Genomic DNA, 21,017 nt, shown 5'->3' with positions numbered 1-21,017 from the left:
TAGCCCAGTGCCTGTAGGTCACTTCCAGACTAGCCAAGCAATGTTCAGCCTAGCAGGGTCACGTTGCAGCATTAGAAAAGCAAGCCTAAGAGCAGGTCATGAAGAGTGTTTATTAAAGAAAAATTAAGAAAAAATAGCGTTGTCTTTTAACAGTGCAGCTGAAATAAAAACATCTTCTGTCCCCCTGATGCTGGAAAAAATCTGAAGCATACCTACAGTGGTAGTGGTTATCCTTGGCTAGTCTACAGTTTTTGGGGTTTTTTTGTGGCCATGCCTCCCGTAGATGGCAGTATAAGCCAAGGGTAAAAGACTTTCTGTGTCCCCCAATGGACAAAAAAGAAATATTGGATGTTGTTATAAAGTACAGTATTTAATACATTTTAGAAGCACTAACATAGGCTATATCATAGCTCAGTCCAAATGTAAAAATTAATAGTTATAATAGAACAGCAGGATAGTTTCTTTTTACTGGAACCATTAATGCTAATAAGACCCTTCAGCTAAGAAATCCTGAAAACTTGTATATTGCAACAAAGCTAGATATACAAATGTGTACTGCTGGAGATCCTTTTTAGAAATTGATTTTAATTGAATTGATTTGATCTCAAGAGTTGTGTATATTATTACTGTTTAATTTCATGCCGTACAGAAATTAGCATGTGAACAATAAAGGAGTTGAGCAGGGGTTATGAGAGGTAGAAAATGTAGGCTTTAATACTATGAAAGGGGCATTCAGATAATAGGTTAATGGCATGTAATATTAGTTCTAAAGGCTGAAAAAAGGTACTTGTGCCACAATCGACACCACTTTCAAATTACAAGAGATGTTAACAATTTTATACTGCATCTTCAAAAGGTACAGTCTAACTGATTATCTGGTTAAATATTATATGGCAGCACCAATAAAATTTAATGCAACCTATGATGACAGTCTTTTTGTAATCAGTTCAAGGCAGTAAATTATCTTTGTGATGAAGGGTCATATAGTGGATTGGAACATTTTTACTGCAACAAAATAAGTTAAGTGCGTGTATTGATTTCCCCACAGGCTCTCTGCAAGGATAACATTTACAGAGCACTTCACTTTTTCGCTAAAGGACATGGAAAAAACAACGAGCCTATCAGAGGATACGTTCTTACCTTTGTGATTGCACTGGCCTTTATCCTGATTGGTTAGTTATGTTGCTCGTAGAACTTACTCAAAGTTAAAAATGACATATACAGTATGATGATAGCACAGCATTTACTGTGTCCCACGGTAACAAAGTTTATCAGGTTTTGATTCTCCCAGAAGATCTGTTTATTTTATTTATTCCCTAGGGTTTCTGTATTCAGAGAATATATAATGTTTTGGGGGTTTATGCAATGTTCAGGGCTAAAACGATTTTTTAAACGTGTGCAAAAAACACAAAAATGGCTCTGGCAGCAATAGAATGAAAAGTTTAGTGTATAACACATTTGGTAGTTAAACAATGCATTTATTAGGGGTCTATATATCAACTCAAAAAGAGGACAACTGAGAAGGACAGAGGGATTTGGTAGCAAAAGAGTGTAACACCCTGCAGGATGTTAAATGGACACAAGATGACAGTTTCCTGCAGCTCAGTCATGCAGACTTTGTTGAAGAAAATCTTTATTGGACATGCAGGCTGATAGCAGGACTTCCTTGTTTAATAAACTACATTTCCCAGAAAAGTTAGCTAATGGGTGGGGGCAGATAAATACAGAAGCCCGGGAACCAGAGAGCAGGATATGAACGGGGAGAGCAGGTGTGAAGAGAAGCATGTGCAGGATGCAGGAGGTCTAGGCCAGGCCAGGCCAGGCTGCAGAAACTGTAGGAGAAAGGAGAAATTGCTGACTGCTGACATGCCTGGTGGACAACCCTGCAAGCCGGCCGGTGGTCCAGAGTGCTGCTGTCTGAAGTGATCTCTGAAACAGGATCTGTAGGAACACTGAGGGCACTCATCTACAAAGAGACCATCAGCCACCTTACAAATGCCACGGAACGGGTGAGGGAGTTTAATTCTCAAGCCATTCAAGTTGCCAATGGCATTATTTAAGTCTGCTGCTTTCTGCCTAGTTGAACTGACATTGTTCACAAGTTACACATGTTAAGGCCTAGTTCACCCAGCCTACTGGTTACTACACTTTCAGCATAATCCAATCACAAGAGCCCATTGCCATGTCTTGCCTTCCACAAGTTAAGCCACATCATTGCTTCCATTACAGTTGGCACACATTTACCAAAGAGCTCCTGCACTGCTGCAGATAGCTGCTGGGGTCGCAAGAGAAATGAATCCCTACAGAAAGGGCTTCTGCTCATACTTTAATCCCTGCATAAATTTACATCTCAACTTGTGCGTTAAAGGGGTACTGTCCAAGCTACCTACCACTTAAAAGGGCAGCTCCTTTCTTTTTTATTCACACCTTATTAAAGAACTTCTAGTTTTTATTCCAGAGGGATTTGAATTCTTAAAGTGCACCAACTCAGGCCCCATCGAGCACACAGATATTATACTGCGTTTTAAAGGGACCTATTTAGTTCCAGAGTTTTTTTTTTTCTTAAGCTCGGAATTGAATCCTGTCACCTGCTTCTGAGAGCCCAAAGCGATCTAGCTGCTCTGCTTGGTAATTTTTTTCTACTCGCTGGGGAAGGATATCTCAGGGCTGGGGTTACTGGCAGTCAGAAGGTTCCTCTGACTCAAGGTTTAAGGTGGTGTCAGCAGGGGTTGGGCTTTTAGAGAGGGATCAGACAAGACAGGGAACCGAAAAATTACTCAGTGACCCCTGAGGGGGTAATGCTTCAAGAAGGAAAGTCCCTTCAATTGAGGGACACGTGGGAGGTATGCTAACGGAGGCACTGGTTCTGGTGACAACCAGGAATTCCCCTTACTTTGGAGGGATCTCCTCTAATGTAGTGTTGAGGATATGGGACAGAGAGTGAATGGCAATCTCTCCATTAGGACACAGATGGCAAAAAACTGGCCAGATTTATAATCCTCCCTTACCCTATCCAAAATAACAAAGTTTTAAAGCACAACTCCCACTCAGTCAACATTTACTATTTTAAATCCTTCAGCTAGCATTAGTAAATAGATAGGAAGGTATATTATATTTACTTCTTTTAACTTTTTATTTTTTACATTTCTTCAGTTGCTTCCCTCTTACTGGCCTAGACCAAAATAATGTCATACATTCCAGGAGTCTTCATGGGTATTTTGTTTTCTTTCATCTGGAGGACAGGAGGAGGGGCTTTTCTCAACTAAGCACACCCTCCTTCCTCCATGCCTGAGCTAAGAGCAGATGGATTCCAGGAAGTAAATGTTAAATTAATCATCTGCCCTTACTCAAAATGGCCACGGCTAGAAATGCTAGGGCGGGGTGTTTTTTTAAAGATGATTACTCAACAAAATAAAGCATGGAGCTATAGATGGATTGGTAAATTTGCTTTAAATATTAAAAATTAATTAAATTTTCAGTTTGTGGTGCTTAGATACATTTGAGTTCCTCTTTAACTTTAGTTCTGCTTTAGAGAAATTATTGGAGCTTGTTTTGTTAGTTAAGTGAATGTTCAATTATGTTGAGAAAGTTGTGTTCATGCTGAATAACCAGTTATGTGCAAAGTAAATTATTTTTGCTTGCATGTGATTGGATAACTGATGTGAACCCAGCTGTACATTTTTCACTAATTGAACATTCAGTTTGCTAGGAGAACACTTTCTGCTCCTTCTGTAAATCAACCCCAATGAGTTTACAGTACCTTTGCTGTGGCTATATTTAACATGTTCCTTTGCATTTTATTACAGCTGAACTGAACACCATTGCCCCCATCATCTCAAACTTTTTCTTGGCCTCATATGCTTTGATCAATTTCTCCTGCTTTCATGCTTCATATGCAAAATCTCCAGGTCAGTATAATCCATGTACAAGATTAGCCATGGCTTTAGTGTGCCTGGTAACCAGAGACAAATATATATACAGGTGAAACTCTAAAAATTAGAATATCGTGCAAAAGTTCATTTATTTCAGTAATGCAACTTAAAAGGTGAAACTAATATATGAGATAGACTCAATACATGCAAAGCAAGATAGTTCAAACTGTGATTTGTCATTATTGTGATGATTATGGCTTACAGCTCATGAAAACCCCAAATCCACAATCTCAGAAAATTTGAATATTACATGCAATCAATAAAACAAGGATTGTACATAGAACAATATCGGACCTCTGAAAAGTATAAGCATGCATATGTACTCAGTAATTGGTTTGGGCCCCTTTTGCAGCAATTACTGCCTCAATGCGGCGTGGCATGGAAGCTATCAGCTGGGGCACTGCTGAGGTGTTATGGAAGACCAGGATGCTTCAATAGCGGACTTTAGCTCTTCTGCATTGTTCGGTCTTATGTCTCTCCAATAGCGGACTTTAGCTCTTCTGCATTGTTCGGTCTTATGTCTCTCATCTTTCTCTTGGCAATGCCCCATAGATTCTCTATGGGGTTCAGGTCAGGCAAGTTTGCTGGCCAATCAAGCACAGTAATCCCACGGTCATTGAACCAGGTTTTGGTGCTTTTGGCAGTGTGGGCAGGTGCCAAGTCCTGCTGGAAAATGAAGTCAGCATCCCCATAAAGCTCATCTGCGGAAGGAAGCATGAAGTGCTCCAAAATCTCCTGGTAGACGGCTGCGTTGACCCTGGACCTAATGAAGCACAGTGGACCAACACCAGCAGATGACATGGCTCCCCAGATCAACACAGACTGTGGAAACTTCACACTGGACTTCAAGCATCTTGCAGTGTGTGCCTCTCCATTCTTCCTCCATACTCTGGGTCCTTGGTTTCCAAATGAGATGCAAAAGTTGCTCTCATCAGAAAAGAGGACTTTGGACCACTGAGCAACAGACCAGGTCTGTTTTTCTTTAGCCCAGGTAAGACGCTTCTGACATTGTTTGTTCTTCAGCCCATGTCCAGGATCCGTCTGTGTGTGGTGGCTCTTGATGCACTGACTCCAGCCTCAGTCCACTCCTTGTGAAAGTCCCCAACACTTTTGAATGGCCTTTTCCTGACAATCCTCTCCAGGCTGCGGTCATCCTTGCTGCTTGTGCACCTTTTTCTTCCACACTTTTCCCTTCCACATAACTTTGTATTAATGTGCTTTGATACAGCACTTTGGGAACATCCAACTTCTTTTGAGGCTTTCCCTCCTTATGGAGGGTGTCAATGATGGTTTTCTGCACAAATGTCATGTCAGCAGTCTTTCCCATGATTGTGATTCCTACTGAACCAGATTGAGAGACCATTTAAAGGCTCAGAAACCCTTTGCAGGTGTTCTGGCTTAATTAGCTGATTAGAGTGGGACACTTTGAGCCTAGAATATTGCACCTTTTCACAATATTCAAGTTTTCTGAGATTGTGGATTTGGGGTTTTCATGAGCTGTAAGCCATAATCATCACAATTATGACAAATCACGGCTTGAACTATCTTGCTTTGCATGTAATGAGTCTATCTCATATATTAGTTTCACCTTTTAAGTTGCATTACTGAAATAAATGAACTTTTGCACGATATTCTAATTTTTTGAGTTTCACCTGTATACAGGTGTACCTCGGTTTACAAACGCCTTGGTTAATGTAATTTTCAGTTTACGAATGAAAATCCATTGAAAATAATGCCTTGGTTTACACATTTTTTACTAATTTTTTTTGCAATGCGAAGTGTATGTCGGTGCCGATTTTTAAATGCAATTGCCAGCTTTTTTTTTCTTCACTATAGCTCACAGAATTAGCTGTCACTTTCCCCAGAGTTAAAGGAAGCTTTGTTTCTTTTAAGAAACTAAAAGGAAACATTCTCTCTTTTAGCTGGAGAGAAAGTGAGAGCTGAACCTCTGAGCTATAGTGAAGAAAAAAAAAAGCGGTAATTAATTTAAAAACTGGCACCATAATAAATTAAAAAACGGCGTGGGGTCCCCCCTCCATTCATACCAAGTCCTTCAGGTCTGGTATGGATTTTGAGGGGAGCTCCTACACCAAAATTTAAAACAAAATGGCGTGGGTGTCCCGCCCAAAATCCATACCAGACCCTTATCAGAGCATGCAGTCCGGCAGGTCAGGAAAGGAGGGGGACGTGCGAGCGCCCCCCCCGAACCATACCAGGTCACATGCTCTCAACATGGGGGTGGTCTTTGGGACAATGGGGCTCCCCCCCAAAGCACCTTGTCCCCATGTTGATGGGGACAAGGGCCTCTTCCCCACACCCTTGACGGTAGTTGTGGTGGTCTGCGGGCAGGGGGCTTATTGTAATCTGGAAGTCCCCTTTAACAAGGGGGCCCCCAGATCCCGCCCCCCCCCCATGTGAATGAGTATGGGGTACATGGTCCCAATACTCATTCACAAAAAACAAAAAGTGTAGTGTGAAAAAAGATATAACACGGTCTTTGGCAAGTCCTTTATTAAAAGGAAAAAAAATTAAAGAATGTCCCCCGCAGTAGATCCAACATCAATCACAATGCCCACCGCCGCCCCGAAAAAAGAATTAAAGAAAAAAGGCGCGGCTTCTGACGATGGTTCCTGCCGTCTGTCTGCTCCGTAAAGCTGCTTGTAATAGCAATTAGGCAGCTAATTAGCCACTCTGACTGCTATTACAAGAGATCCGACTGTTGGCTTTTAAAAAAAGGTACTGGGATCATGCCGTCGCTGGAGATATTAAAAGTGGGTATACAAACACTACATTTTTATGTGTACTAAATGTAAAAACCAGTAAGCTTTGGCTTTAGCATGCTTACAGGTAATCCCTGTAGCAGCCCTATTAAGCCTTTGATAACCCAAAGTTAGGAATTGGTCCTTTATCTAATACTGGCACAGACAGAAATTGCACAGTGGAATGGTTAGACTCCTTGTTCAGTTTTAATTGTTATCTGTGTACCCTCTAGGAAATTTCTACACACTTCCTATCCTGGTGGCTAACGAATACACACACACACAAGGAATCCTAAAATGAGTATTGCAGTATCACTGGCCGTTTATTTAGTTCAAGAGTACAGTGTACAAAGAGCATCATACAAAGAATCTGGGCGCGTTTCACAACTCTTGTAAAATTCTTATGAGACCCTATGAGTAAGCACTAGAAGTGCAAACCGCGTCAAAGGTTCTTTATATGATGCTGTTTGCACATTGTTTGATGAACTAAATAAACCCCTACTAATACTGCAAGATTGATGTAAGGATTCCTTGAATTTGTAAAGGGGCCTGGCAAGGTCTGAGCCATCCTTGAAGCTGAGTGTATATGAAGAAATATTGACATCCAGCTCTCCCTTGCAGCAAAGATGTATTTGTCTGTCTTTCTAGAAGTATTTGCAGTGAGAAAAAAGACAGCAATAAAATCCTGACAGGGGCTCTAACCCTTCCCCACGGTATCCAAATCTAGAGCAAAATATTTGGGCTGGAGTTCGATTCAGGTTTAGCAAAATACTTTACCTTACTACTGTATGAAGGTGTCGCATTGTCAGATATGACAGAGCAATAAATGGTCAGAGAAGGCCACAGTTTTACATCAGATTAGTTAGTATACAGTAAATGGTCACATTCCAAATATAGAAATATGACATCTATACTGTACATTACTTCTGGGTATTGGGTTTTACAGTTCTGAAAAAAAAATAATTTGTAAAAACACTACGCAAGATACTGTATGAATGATAAATTGAATGTTAATAAGCACAAAGGGGACACTCGCTTACACAAACTCATAAAATAAATAACGGCAGAGCACAGGCAGTAGTCAGCTCAGGGAGCTGCCATTATCTAGCATCTCGCTGAACCTTGCCTGAGCGTTTATAGAATATGTAATGACAGGAATGCCAATATTCTTCTTACAAGCCGTATCTCTAAAAACACACATTTCTGCATCGTTTTATTGATTAGCTATATGAAATTATGACACAGTATTAACTAAGCCAGTAATAATAACCTGATATTTGATGGTGATATTGGCAAGAAACAAGCAGCTCAGGGATAAAGAGAATTAAAAAAGACATTAGTCTGCAGTGTTTATTAAACCTCTCTAGAGCTGAAATTTTTTTTATGGTAAAAAGAGAGCATTTTATATAGTAAATTATGAGATATGCATATAACAAGACAAAAAACTATTTTCCTATTGCAGTAATGCCTATGAACCAAATGAAATTCATCACTTACTGACTTGACTACAGTAAATTGAAATCTGATTGGTTGCATACAGATTGTAGGATCAGAGGTGGTACTCAGTCATAGCAAAGCTTATGCTGAAGGTATTCCTTTGATGTATATCCTTGGGGGACCAGTAAGCAATTTTTCCCCCTGCTTGGTGCATATTGAGTCATGCTTCATAGAAGGCATTCTCAACCAGGGTTCCATCCAACTCTAGGGTTCCTCTAGAGCTTGATAGGCATTCTCTGAGCTGTGACTAGATGACCTTCCATCTGATGGTGCCTTCATAGTTCCAGGTCCATTACCACTTGGCAGTGTCAGTAGCATGACACCAGTGATCTTTTAACCTGACTGTTACGGTGGCATTCCAACCAGCGCTGTAAGGGCTCATTTCTTTAACTAACCACCAATGTAAGGGGCATTTTCCTCATGACCCATGATGGGTTAATCTCAGCAGGGGTTTCCAGACACCTGAATATTATGTTAACCCTTTTGGGTAAAAAGATTGAGAAAGGCTGCCTTAGGCCCTTTCAAAGATCGGTCCAATTGGTTCCGCCTGTCCGTTTTTCAGGCAGACCCAATTGGACCCTCCATTCACTTCTAAGGAGTGGCAGACTTGTGTCCATTCACACCTGCCTACCCCCAATCTGATCCACTCAGTTAAAAAAAAAACGAAGGCCAGTCCATTCACACCTGGGCACCCCTTAGAGCAGAGCGGTCTGTGTCCATGTCCACTCTGCATAAACGGAGCAGACACGGACTTGTCATCCACCCTCTCTGCTCTGCTCAGCAGGGGATCAATGGATAGATCCCCCGCTGAGCAAACTGGAGTCAAGCAGAGTCTACCCCGTGTGAAAAGATCTTTATAGGGTTTTTTGCTTCCTCTGAATCAGCAAGGATACAGGGTTTTGTACATGGAGGTTTTCTATTTATTTATTCAACGTTTCTATTGTTTGAATGGACTGAAATGGACTTGTGTCTTTTTTCAACCTCACTAACAATGTAACTACTGTATATGCTAAAGACACAATTGTAAGCAATGTTCACAATATACGGGGGTTCTTCAAAAAGTTTCCACACAAAAAGTGTGGAAACATTTTGAACTCTCCTTGTTAAATTCTATTACTTGGAAAATGACACAAATCACTGATTGTTCGTAAATACTAAAAAAATTAGAAGAAATAACTCTTTTTATGTAGGGGTATAAAATACCACATAAAAGATTTAGAAAACTACAATTTTTAGTCATGTTTCTTTTTTCATAGTGCACAATCCAAAATCTTATACAAAAAATGGTTTTCTGTTTACACAGGCTGGCGACCTGCATTCAAATATTACAACATGTGGGTGTCTTTGTTTGGAGCCATGCTCTGTTGTGGTGTAATGTTCGTCATCAACTGGTGGGCGGCTGTCATCACATACGGCATAGAATTGTTTCTGTATATTTATGTGACATACAAGAAACCAGGTATGAAAGAATGAAAATGTGCCATATCAATTATAAATGTTAAGGATAAAAATGTAATATACTCAGTTGCTTGTTGGAGGTTACATACTGTGGAAGCTCCATCTGCAACTCACTAGGCCATGGTAGGACACAGAGATAGCCAAGGACAAGCCTTCCTCCTCCCCGCACTTTTCTATCTGGAAAGATGTGTACCACCTCAACCTTACACTTGACTCCTGAGTCAGGGAACTGTACTGGAACAGTTAGAAAGAATATGTTAGGAGATCCTGCAGCTAATATATTAAGTAATATCAAATTGGGGATGATTTAGTACTAGCTATCACTTAAATTTGTGTTAACAGTTCTATCTGTAGTGGTCAGACAATCACAAAGCAAAGATGATCATAGGTCAGATAGATCTCATATATTAGGTTTGACATTTGGAGAAGGTCTCACACTACCCAAAAGCCACAAAGACCTGCCAAAGAAGATGTCCTTAAAAAAATCTATGGAACAAAGATAACTGCTGCATGCTAAAGTCACCGAGAAATGACCCAGCAGGTGTCCAGTTATACCAAAGTTATGAGAAGGGGCTAATATCTATGGCAGGGGTGTTCAACCTTTTTAAGAGTGAGGGCCACTTAAGTGATTTGGTAACCATTCGTGGGCAACAATTAAATAAAATGGTTCCGAATATAGAATTTTTTATTTGAAATAGCATAATGAACATTTTCTTGCTGCAGCTGCTGAATGCTGAGGGGAGAGGAGGAGAAGCCAGATTTCAGAGGTTGTAGGAGGAAAATGGCCACCCCTCTTGTCAAAGTGTAAAACAGAATATGACAATGAGGCCACACTGGCCTTCTGAAGCATGGAGCGTGGTTGCCATTGCAAACCCTGTCACTACACCAGTGGTTGGGGGGGGGGTGATAAAAAATGTCTTAAATTTGGGGTTTCACCACCCCCCAAATGCAAATGTAAATGAGCCCTTACTGTCATGAGCCCCCTATAAGGCTGCTTTTACACTGATACGTTGCGATTTACCCGCACTCCTGGTGCACCGCAGGTCAGACAATCACAAAGCAAAGATGATCATAGGTCAGATAGATCTCAGATATTAGGTCTGACCTTTGCAGAAGGTCTCACGCTACCGAAAAGCCACAAAGACCTACCAAAGCAGATGTCCTTGAAAAAAAAATATGGAGCAAAGTTCACTGCTGCATGCTAAAGTCACTGCAGTGCACCAATGGCTTTCCTGTGGGTTATCTGCACTTTGCCATAGACCTCTATTATATCTTGCATGTGTGGTGCACTTTCTGAAAGTGCACCAACCCCACAGAATATAATAGAAGTCTATGGCTCAGTGCAGCAAAACCACATAAAAGCCGCAAGTGCACTGTATTGCACCTGTGGATCTGTGTGAAAGCAGTCTAATAACTCCTTTTTTTAATGCTAATATGCTGATTTCAAATGTGCAGTGTATATGATGGTTAATACACTGGCCTTGTCCTCTTACAGCTTCTGCTGGCATCGCTCTTCAGTCTGCTAGAAAGGTCCTAGGTGATGTGCACTTGGTATCGCTCCACCTGGCACAGGAGCCAGTGCTACAGAGGAAGCATTGACTTATGCAGCTTCTGGTCCCTCCAGGCCTGTTTGCTTTCTCTGTTCCATGCACTCTAATGCTCTGGGATGGCAAGTCAACAACCCATTGATCACAATCTGGCCTTGTTGATCTGCCATCCTAGAGCATGAGGTAGCAGGCCACCTCAAAGGGCTCAGCAGGCTGCATGTGGCCCGCGGGTCATGGGTTGAGCACCCCTGAGCTATGGGTTCCTCCAGACAGCATTGTGTTTGCACCATACCACCTATAAAGCTTACCTAATGTGCTACAGTGTAAACAGAGAGTTATAGAGACGGAGGTCTTTAGACAATTATCACTTCATTCTCCATCAATATCAAACTTCACTAACAGATTTTTGTCTTCCTATGCAGATGTAAATTGGGGATCTTCAACTCAAGCTCTTTACTACACAAATGCCTTAAACGCTACCTTGGAATTAAACATCATAGATGACCATGTAAAAAATTTCAGGTACTTCCCATAATTCAGCACTGTGTAGTCTACTCTGCCATTGTAAACCAGTATGTAAGTGTAATTTCTCTGTTTATCGTTGCAGACCTCAGTGCTTGGTTTTAACTGGTGCACCAATGACAAGACCAGCCCTTTTGGATATTACACACTCTTTCACCAGAAACATAGGACTCTGTTTATGCTGTGAAGTGTTTGTTGTAAGGAAAAAAACCTTTAAAGATGATGTCCTAGGCAGATGTGATTGATAATTTCTTGACATAAGGAGAAGTTGGTTGTAACAACTGGGCTTAAACAAAGAATATTAAAATATACAGTTATCTCGTATTCTGATTATGCAGGCTTACCTATTAGAGATTGTTTTTGCTCCCTTATTGTCACGTACCTGGATAGTGAGCCTGACATGAAGAGGCAGGCTTCCCGTACTACTCCGGCTCAAGGACTGCTGATGGTGAGACAGCGGTCGCAGGAGCACGGTGGGGTATGAGTGCCTGTGATCAGTCCAGTAATAGCTGATGAGCTGATGAGTTGTATGCAAGGAGCAGGGTTCTGATGTAGCCGTGCGGGATGGATGGATACTCGAGCGCAGCGTGTTGAGGATGCAGGGTCCGACGAGCCGGGTTCGGTATCAGTCAGGCAGATCAGGCTTACAGCGGCAGGAAGAAGAGTAGTCAGGTCACAGATCAAGTCAGCAAGGAAAGATCAATCAGATAGGAGCGGAGACAGAAGAATAATCCGAGACAAGTGCGCATGCTCGCACCTATGTCCAAGTGCCTGCACATCTGTTCAGATCGCAAGGACTCTGCACATGTGCATATTTGTGCGCCATGGAACTTCACCTGCACTATGGGCAGGCCTTTCCTGACACTTATTATCTATGAAAGTCAGGGATGTGAAATTACTAGAGGCGTGCTACTGGAGGCTCAATCCCATCAACCACAGATCAGTGCCAGCATGCTCACTGCTTCATGTTTACATGAAGCAGTCACTTTAATTTTGTCTGTACTGTGTTCACAGGTCTCCATTATCATCTGTAAATTAGATTTGAATGCTGTCTGTCCTACCAAAGAGTTAAAAATTAAAGCTGGCCATAGCCAATTCGAATCTCAGCCGGTTCAGCACAAACCAGCTAAGATTCAAATCATGTATGGGCAGGCTGAATGTATCCAAGTTGATTGATTAAGCAGCTTGGGAACAACCAGCCTGCTGGATTGTACATGCGATTATTGCTAGCACCTATTATAGCTGATGGCAGTATTCACTGTGTTATCCTGGCAGGGATGGCTCCCCCGCCCCCAGCGCCAGGAGAACCAAATGGCTCCACAGGAGGGATTTCCCCATCAACACTCACTGTGTTGATGGTGGAATTGAGCGAGTTTCTTTCCTTCTACCCATGGTTGCAAGAAATAAAATCGCTCCATCTATGGCTGGCTTTAGAAAATGCCCTCCTTCCCCCTGAATTGTATGTTAAAGAGGGATACCTGAGTCTGTATGATGACAAAGACACTGAGATTGTCCAGAAATGTTTACAATCAGACATAATATCTTCTCCATAGAAACATCTAAAAGGTAACGCTGCCTATAGACGGTTCAAATCTCAGCCAGTTCATCAGGCACCCCTGTGTGCCTGCTAAAGAGCAGCACATTTCTCTCGCGTTTCGGGAATGTGCACATGTTCTCAACACATGATAATGTGAACCTCGCCTAAAATTTGACCGCAAAAGTGTTTATGCACTTTAATCCCAGTTCAGTACTGGTTAGAAAAAAATAAAAAATTATGACAGGAAAAGAACAGCCATATATTTGTCCTGAAACCTCTCTATTAATTCTCCACATTTGTAAGATGATGGGCAGAAGATGTTCTGGAAACAGCACACGATAGTACGGTCAAGTGCTATCTGAACAAACAAGATATAGATAAGATGTCCAAATGTACCCACATGGAAGAAAAATATATTTGAAATATTTTTTAAAAATATTCTTCCCAAATATATTGACATATACACTGTACTTGGAATGCTGCAATTTTGGCCATATTCAATATATTTCAAAATATACTTCAATAAATATATATATATATACACTGCATGTTGAAATGCGTTTTTTATATATTACAAAATCTATGAAAAATATTTAAAAAAATATATATTTTTAAAATATTTTCTTCAGATTTTTTTTAACATATAAAAGTCATTTTAACATATATTGTTACATATATTTGTAAATGCATTTAAAAAATTTGGATTTTTAAAGACATACAGTATATTCAGTATATTTGAAATATTTTTTTAAAAATATGTTTCATATATTTTGTAATAAAAATGCATTTCAACATGCAGTGTGTGTGTGTATATATATATATATATACATATTTATTGAAATATATTTTGAAATATATTGAATATAGCCAAAATTGTAGTATTTCAAATAAATGTCAATATATTTGGGAGGAACATTTTTAAAATATATTTCAAATATATTTTTCTTCCATGTGGGTAAGCTCTATTGAAAAAAAGATTTTCCATATAGCTAGGACCTTAAGGATTTTAAAAATGAATATCAGCTGTCCAATAGAAGATGAACAATTTAGTCAGTGTATGGTCACTGACATACTGTTTACATTATAATTTTTCTTCACGTTTTTACTCATCCCAAGCTGGTAATATGCAACCTCACATGTCTCTGCTCTTCATTGTGGGTCATAAAAGTAAATATAGTCATTTTATTTTCAGGTTATAGCACAAAAACATTTTCCAAAGATTGAGTTGAGCTGCAATGTTCCAGTATCATTTGATAATGTTTCATTCCCTTGAACCTTTATTATGTTATTCAGGGGCCGCGCAAACAGGCTGTAAAAGAAATGAACAGCGGGATGATCAAGAAGCAGACATGGTTAAATAAAAGCAAGAGAAAAGCATTTTATGCTGCCGTTGCTGCCGACTCGTTCAGAGATGGAACAAGAACACTCCTGCAGGTGAGACTGTGTGACAACGGAAGACTGACTGCTTTACAAACCTTCTTCATAGAACCTCTCAATGTCTGCCCCCAGATAATACAAGAAGTACTGATGATATGCAAAGTACTGTTATTAGGAGCAGGCAATCAGATTTAATGTTTCCTCAATGAAAGATAATCTATACGGCTGCTCTGGGTTTCTTCATTTTGCATGCAGCTATGAAAGTGTGCCTTAAACTTTGGAGTAGAAGAATAGTGTTCAAATAAGAATGGATAGCACTTTTTAATGTGTAAGAATTTCAGCAAGTTTTGTAAGGGGGTATAACCCCCCTCCCTTCCCCAACTACCACCATCACCACGGCCTCTAAACCCCAAATTGTAATATATTGCAGCTTACCAATTCTTGGTGTGGGGGCTGCATTCATTTTCATTTCAAACATCTTTTGCATTATTTTCACCTGGTGATCTCGCAAATAAAACACTTCCTGTCTTTAGGTGGCTACATCACTCCCACATGGAAGAAAAATATATTTTAAAAATATTCTTCCCAAATATATTTACATATATTTGAAATGCTACAATTTTGGCCATATTCAAAATATTTCAAAATATATGTCAATAAATATATATATATATATATATATGTGTGTATATATATATATATATATATATATATATATACATATACTGTATGTTGAAATGCGTTTTTATTACAAAATAAATGATAAATATTTTTAAAAATACATTTCAAATATACTGTATATCTTTAAAAGTACAAATCTATATTTTTGGAATGCATTCACATATATATGTAAAATTGGTGTTAAAATGACTTTTTTATATGTTAAAAAAATCTGAGGAATATATTTAAAAAAATTTATATTTTTAAAAATATATTTTTTTAAATATATTCTTCAGATTTTTTTTTAACATACAAAAAAGTCATTTTAACATATATTTTTACATATATTTGCAAATACGTTCCAAAAATGTAGATTTGTATTTTTAAAGACATACAGTATATTTGAAAAGTTTATTTTTAAAAATATTTTTCATATATTTTGTAATAAAAATGCATTTCAACATACAGTACACACAAACATATATAGATACGCTCCTTCCTTACCCCAGACACCACTAAACTACTAGTACGCTCCCTGATTATCTCACGCCTCGACTACTGCAACTCCCTCCTCACCGGCCTACCCCAGTGCAGGCTCTCCCCGCTTCAGACCATCCTGAACTCAGCGGCTAGACTCATCCACCTCACCAACCACTCCACCTCTGCCACCCCCCTCTGCCTATCCCTTCACTGGCTCCCTATTGCCCAACGCATCAAATTCAAACTATTCACTCTGACCTACTAAGCCATTCACAACACTGCCCCTAACTACCTCATCAACCTGATTCCCAGGTACCACCCTACCCGTACCCTTCGCTCTTCACAGGACCTCCTTCTGTCTTGCTCCCTGGTCTCCTCCTCCCATGCACGACTGCAAGACTTCTCCAGGTCCTCCCCCATCCTCTGGAACTCACTACCCCAATCCATCAGACTGTCACCTTCCCTCCTCACCTTCAGGCGCTCCCTGAAAACCCACCTCTTTAGGGAAGCCTACCCCACCCTCACCTAACAGCCGTTCTCCTTCATTCCTCCTACCACTCCATCCCCCACAGCCGTTTCCTCCTGTATCACTACCCCCTCCCTTCTAGATTGTAAGCTCGAAAGAGTAGGGCCCTCTAACCCCTCGTGTGCTGTTTGTAGTTGCTGTACTGTTTCATGTATTGTTCCCCCCCTCTATTGTACAGTGCTGAGCAAACCCTTTGGCGCTATATAAACTCGATGTAATAATAATAATAATATATATATATATTGAAATATATTTTGAAATATATTGAATATGGCCAAAATTGTAGCATTTCAAACATATGTCAATATATTTAGGAAGAATATATTTAAAATATATTTTAAATATATTTTTCTTCTATATGGGCTCCTCCACTGTACCTTTGTAGAGAACCAAGCTGGTCCTTCTAAGCTGTTCTCCTGATATGGACTACAAACATGTCTGCATCGCTTTAGTTTCATTACATGGGGGAAGGGTATACTGAAGATAGCTAGGGAGGAAAATTTTCTTTGGTGCAGTTCACAAAAAGTGACAAGGGCACTGCATTTTCTGGGAAGAGCAGCAATGATTTTCTATGGTTACTAAACGAAACCTAATACATCACCCCATGTAAAGGCTATAAGCTACAACATATTGTATGTTTGTTGTTGGGTTTAGTTATCCTTTAAATAGGAAACTGTGAAACTAGAAAGGTTCGAGTTCTGATATGATAAATGATGGTTCAACCTGTCAAATCTCTTTTTCCACATGCTAAGCTACTAGCACTTCTAAAGGGACATGCAGACAGTAGGAAGGAACTCTGGACTACAGCAGCCATAGGCATCAGATTTGTCCAATGTTCTGTCAATCCAACAATATCTCTAACTTTCTTCCATTTGCTCCTTACTGCTGAGGAAGAGAGATACATAGCCAGATCTAAGCTAACACACATTCCAGACCAGTGTTGTCTGCTTCCACTCTTAGATAAGAAGATTGCCATAGCTAATCAGATTGGCTGAGGGTTATTGCATGTCTTTTGGTACCTTTACATGTAGCATTTTCAAAATATACTACTACCTTCATCGTTGGAAGGGCCGAGTACAATGCCTACCTCTTCACTTCCTCCTTCTTCTACTCTTCAAACAGTCTTGTTTGCTTGTATAGATCCACATAATTGTAATCATTTCATGTATTCCTCTAAACCAGCCATTCTCAACCAAAGTTCCTCCAGAGGTTGCTAGGGGTTGCTTGAGCAGTTTCTAATTGACCCCCCATTTGATGGTACCCACATAGTTCCAGGGCCAATGCCACTTGGCAGAGACAGCTGCATGACACCAATGATCTTTTTAGATGTCTGTAAGGGCCTTGTATGAATTCAACCATTTGCTCTTTAAGGGCTTTTTTATGTGTTTGGGTTTCAATGCAATATCCATGAATTTGCCATGTGTTTGCTACTCATTGTTTTGCATAAAGAAATTAATACAAGCACAAATTGATATTAATTAATTTAACTGATCTGTAATGACCATGTACACTACTCTGTAATATACCCTCAGGTCACAATTGGCAATAATCTCACCCTGTAAAGATATTTTTTAAGTCCAACCCATACATACAGTATGTTACATAGTACAAGTGTTCTAATCATTGCATAGACTGCGAACCATGGCACTAGGTTTCCCAGACCAGGGGCGGACTGACCATTCAAGCACTCGGGCACTGCCCGGGGTCAGTAGGGGGCCCCATGAAATGCCCCTGGTACTTTTTTATAGGCTTTTTTGGGTGTGTTTTGAGTGTGGGCAAGGACACAGGGGCCCCATGATCCCATATTGCCTGGGGGCCCCAGTTGCCAGTCCTCCCCTGTCCCAGACTGTAGAGAACAGGCATGACTGGCAATGTGGACTTTCAAGTATACATGGAAACTTTCAACTAGATCTAGGCCTTTGTAAAACATGAGCTATTACCATGAATACAATTGTCCAAATGGGTTTAAAAGACACACAGCATTAGAGTTGTGTGACCTTTTCATGTTCTTTACAGAACAGCAATTACTAGACCTCCATACACAGCAGTTACCTTGTTAGTGTCAATAAGCAATAACAATATATCATATTCCATCTTAGAAGAAAATCACTTTTAACGAATTTCAGCAGATGAGACATTAGGAACTCTGAGCCTTGCATATAGCATAAATATGTCATTGCAAGTGATCCACAACATTTGGTAATGAAGAAAATGTCCTTGCAAACATAAAAACTTCAGAACATGTTCTGCCATCATTAAAATCTGCTGTAACAGTGTGTACTAGTGCTAGCTACTAACTGGACAGCTCCAGGGCTGACATATTTTCTGACTGTTTTATACACTGTTACATTTTTAATGATGGCCAAATGCATTTAGAAGCTTTTATAGAGTAAAACTTGATTATAAAAAAAAGTTGTGGGTCATTTTTAATGAATGCATTTTTAACCAGAGATTGTAAAAAAACAATTCATTTTCTGTGCGTTATGATTAACACAGATTATTTCTGGAATATTGCACATTGACCATGTCATATGCCAGTGTGTTGTCGATATATGCACACTTATGAGCGATGATGAAGATTGAATCCATTTTTCCAGATAGATTTAAAAAAACATAAATCCATTTTTCCATATACATTAAATCCTAGGTTTAGGGGCAAAGGATATTACTTACTTTTCCATAGTCGAAAACCAAAGTCCTCTACCCCCTCCCATACCTTGCAGCCATAATCCTCTGGTGCTGTGGGGGTTAATACCAGAGCTGAACCTGTGACAGGTACTCATCATGACTATGCCCGCCCTTTTGACCCCTCCATTCATAGAAGTTTTCTATTTCATGGATGGAAAGCAATCTATGAATGGAGAACATGTGGTTGAACGAAAGGTCTGCCTGATCCAGTCATAGACCACTTTTCCATCAAACATCAGAAGATTATGGCTGCAGGATATGTGATGGGGTCAGAGGGAATAGAAGTATGTGTGATATGTTGCCTTCTTGTCTTCTTTCGTATCTCAAGAAAGCCGAAGTTTAAAGTGATAGTAAAGGTTCTTTTTTTTTAAATTACAAGCATGTTTATTCTAGGTCTGTGTAATGGTTTTGCACAAAGTTGCCCTGATCCTCCTCTTCTGTGGTCCCCCTCCGGCACTCCTTGCTCCTCCTGCCTTCCGAGTGTCCCCACAGCAAGTAGCTTGATCCTGAGCTGCTCCTTCATCACTGGATTTGATTGACAGCAGCAGGAGCCAATGTCTCCAGCTGCTCTCACTGAGTCCAGTGAGGAGGGGGAGAGAGAGCTGATCCGATGGCCTCGGGCACAGTGCTGGATCAAGATTGGGCTCAAGTAGGTGTTTAGTAACTTGCTTTGTAAGAGCAGCTCTGAGGTTAGAATACTTGGACCTTCTCATCCTTAAGCTTGTCATAGAATATTTGTTTTCTTTTCCACCAGCCTGTGGACTAAATTAAAAAAATGAATGGATTTCTCCATCCACAGAAGCAAGGTAGATGGACATCTGTAAAACAGAAAAGACTACACATGGACCGAAATTTGGCTGGTCCTTGCTGCACTGGCCGAATTTCAGTTGATCTGTGGCCACCTTTAGTCAACGGGAACGAGGTCTGGTCGTGGACACTCATAAAAAACCTTGGGAAATCCCTCCTTTAAAAATAAGTATGTCCATGAAAGGGGTTTCCAATCTATTTTGTTCACACTAGTAAATCCTTTTGTATAGAACATGCATTATTTATCAGGTTTCTCAAGAATACATGTCAAAACAGAAAATAACTGTCTCTCTCTGTCTAGGTGATAGGTCCACTTTAACTTTTCTGTTATTCCATACTTAAAAAGTTTAATAAGCGTCTTTGTAACTGTGCACATTGTGTGGAAATACTGTAAAGAAATGAATTTTCCAACTAGAAAACGATATGTAAAATAAGCATATTGCTCATGTTCCATCTAAAAAAACACCCACAAAATGATGATGGCTTTTTTAGTCTTTGAATGACAAAAATCAATAAAACCCAACACGTTTTTTGTGATAAATATCACAGCTGCACACTTATAAAGTCAACCAGGAACAAACTTGTCATTTCTGTGACAATAAAACCCCTAGAAAGCAATATGTGCTGTGCAGATAGTAAGTTACAGATCTATTGAAATGACAGCTTGGCAGCTGAAATTCAAATCCTCTTAATTGCAAGGAAATAATTTTCATTCATCCGCAACCATTTAACCATTTAGAAAGAAAAGGAGAGACAAACTACCCCTTCCCTGTACAGGCACACACTTTTGTGGACCTTTCATAAAAAGGCCCATCATTTCTGTACTGACTGGTATGTCATTTGCAGATGTTTAAACTTCTAGTCTGCAAGCATTTGTGTCTGTTTCTGTTGGTGTCAGTTTATATGGGTAATTCAGTGTCTGTAATTTCAGTATACATGTTATTCTGCAATAAAAAATACAACACTATATACAGTATATGAAGAGGAACTTTAGTCATCTTTATAAAAATAAAAGCCAGTAGCTACAAGTACTAGTCCATGAGGTCAAGTGCTGTCTTCCTAGCACCCAAAGTCTCCACAGTTCTTTAGGTTCCATGCCGCCATCTTGGATGGCTGTCACTTCCTGATGACTCACAGCTGGCTCCCTACTGTGCAGGCACAAGATTAGCCTGTTGGAGTAGACTGGACCTGTAGCCTCCTGTAATGTGTGACCAAAGAGGCTGTGGG

The 21,017-nt window shown here is 40.0% G+C and overlaps 1 protein-coding gene across 3 annotated transcripts in view; it reads left to right on the top strand.

Annotated features, from left to right (window-relative positions):
* SLC12A1 (solute carrier family 12 member 1) overlaps window positions 1–21,017 on the top strand; it is a 168,569-nt gene that overhangs the window by 77,997 nt on the left and 69,555 nt on the right. For all 3 annotated transcript variants that reach the window (XM_089670337.1, XM_089670336.1, XM_089670338.1), the window contains exons 12-17: window positions 1,049–1,172; window positions 3,807–3,908; window positions 9,492–9,647; window positions 11,616–11,715; window positions 11,801–11,912; window positions 14,546–14,686. In XM_089670337.1, the coding sequence (XP_089526463.1) occupies window positions 1,049–1,172; window positions 3,807–3,908; window positions 9,492–9,647; window positions 11,616–11,715; window positions 11,801–11,912; window positions 14,546–14,686 (735 nt within the window). The remainder of the gene's footprint in view (window positions 1–1,048; window positions 1,173–3,806; window positions 3,909–9,491; window positions 9,648–11,615; window positions 11,716–11,800; window positions 11,913–14,545; window positions 14,687–21,017) is intronic.

This window comes from Staurois parvus, unplaced genomic scaffold (assembly GCF_062004578.1).
Source record: "Staurois parvus isolate SC_StPar_1 unplaced genomic scaffold, SC_StPar_1.0 ptg000089l, whole genome shotgun sequence".
Lineage (NCBI taxonomy): Eukaryota > Metazoa > Chordata > Amphibia > Anura > Ranidae > Staurois > Staurois parvus.
The sequence above is the reverse complement of the archived record's forward strand: the minus strand, read 5'-3'. Positions and strand labels throughout refer to the sequence as shown.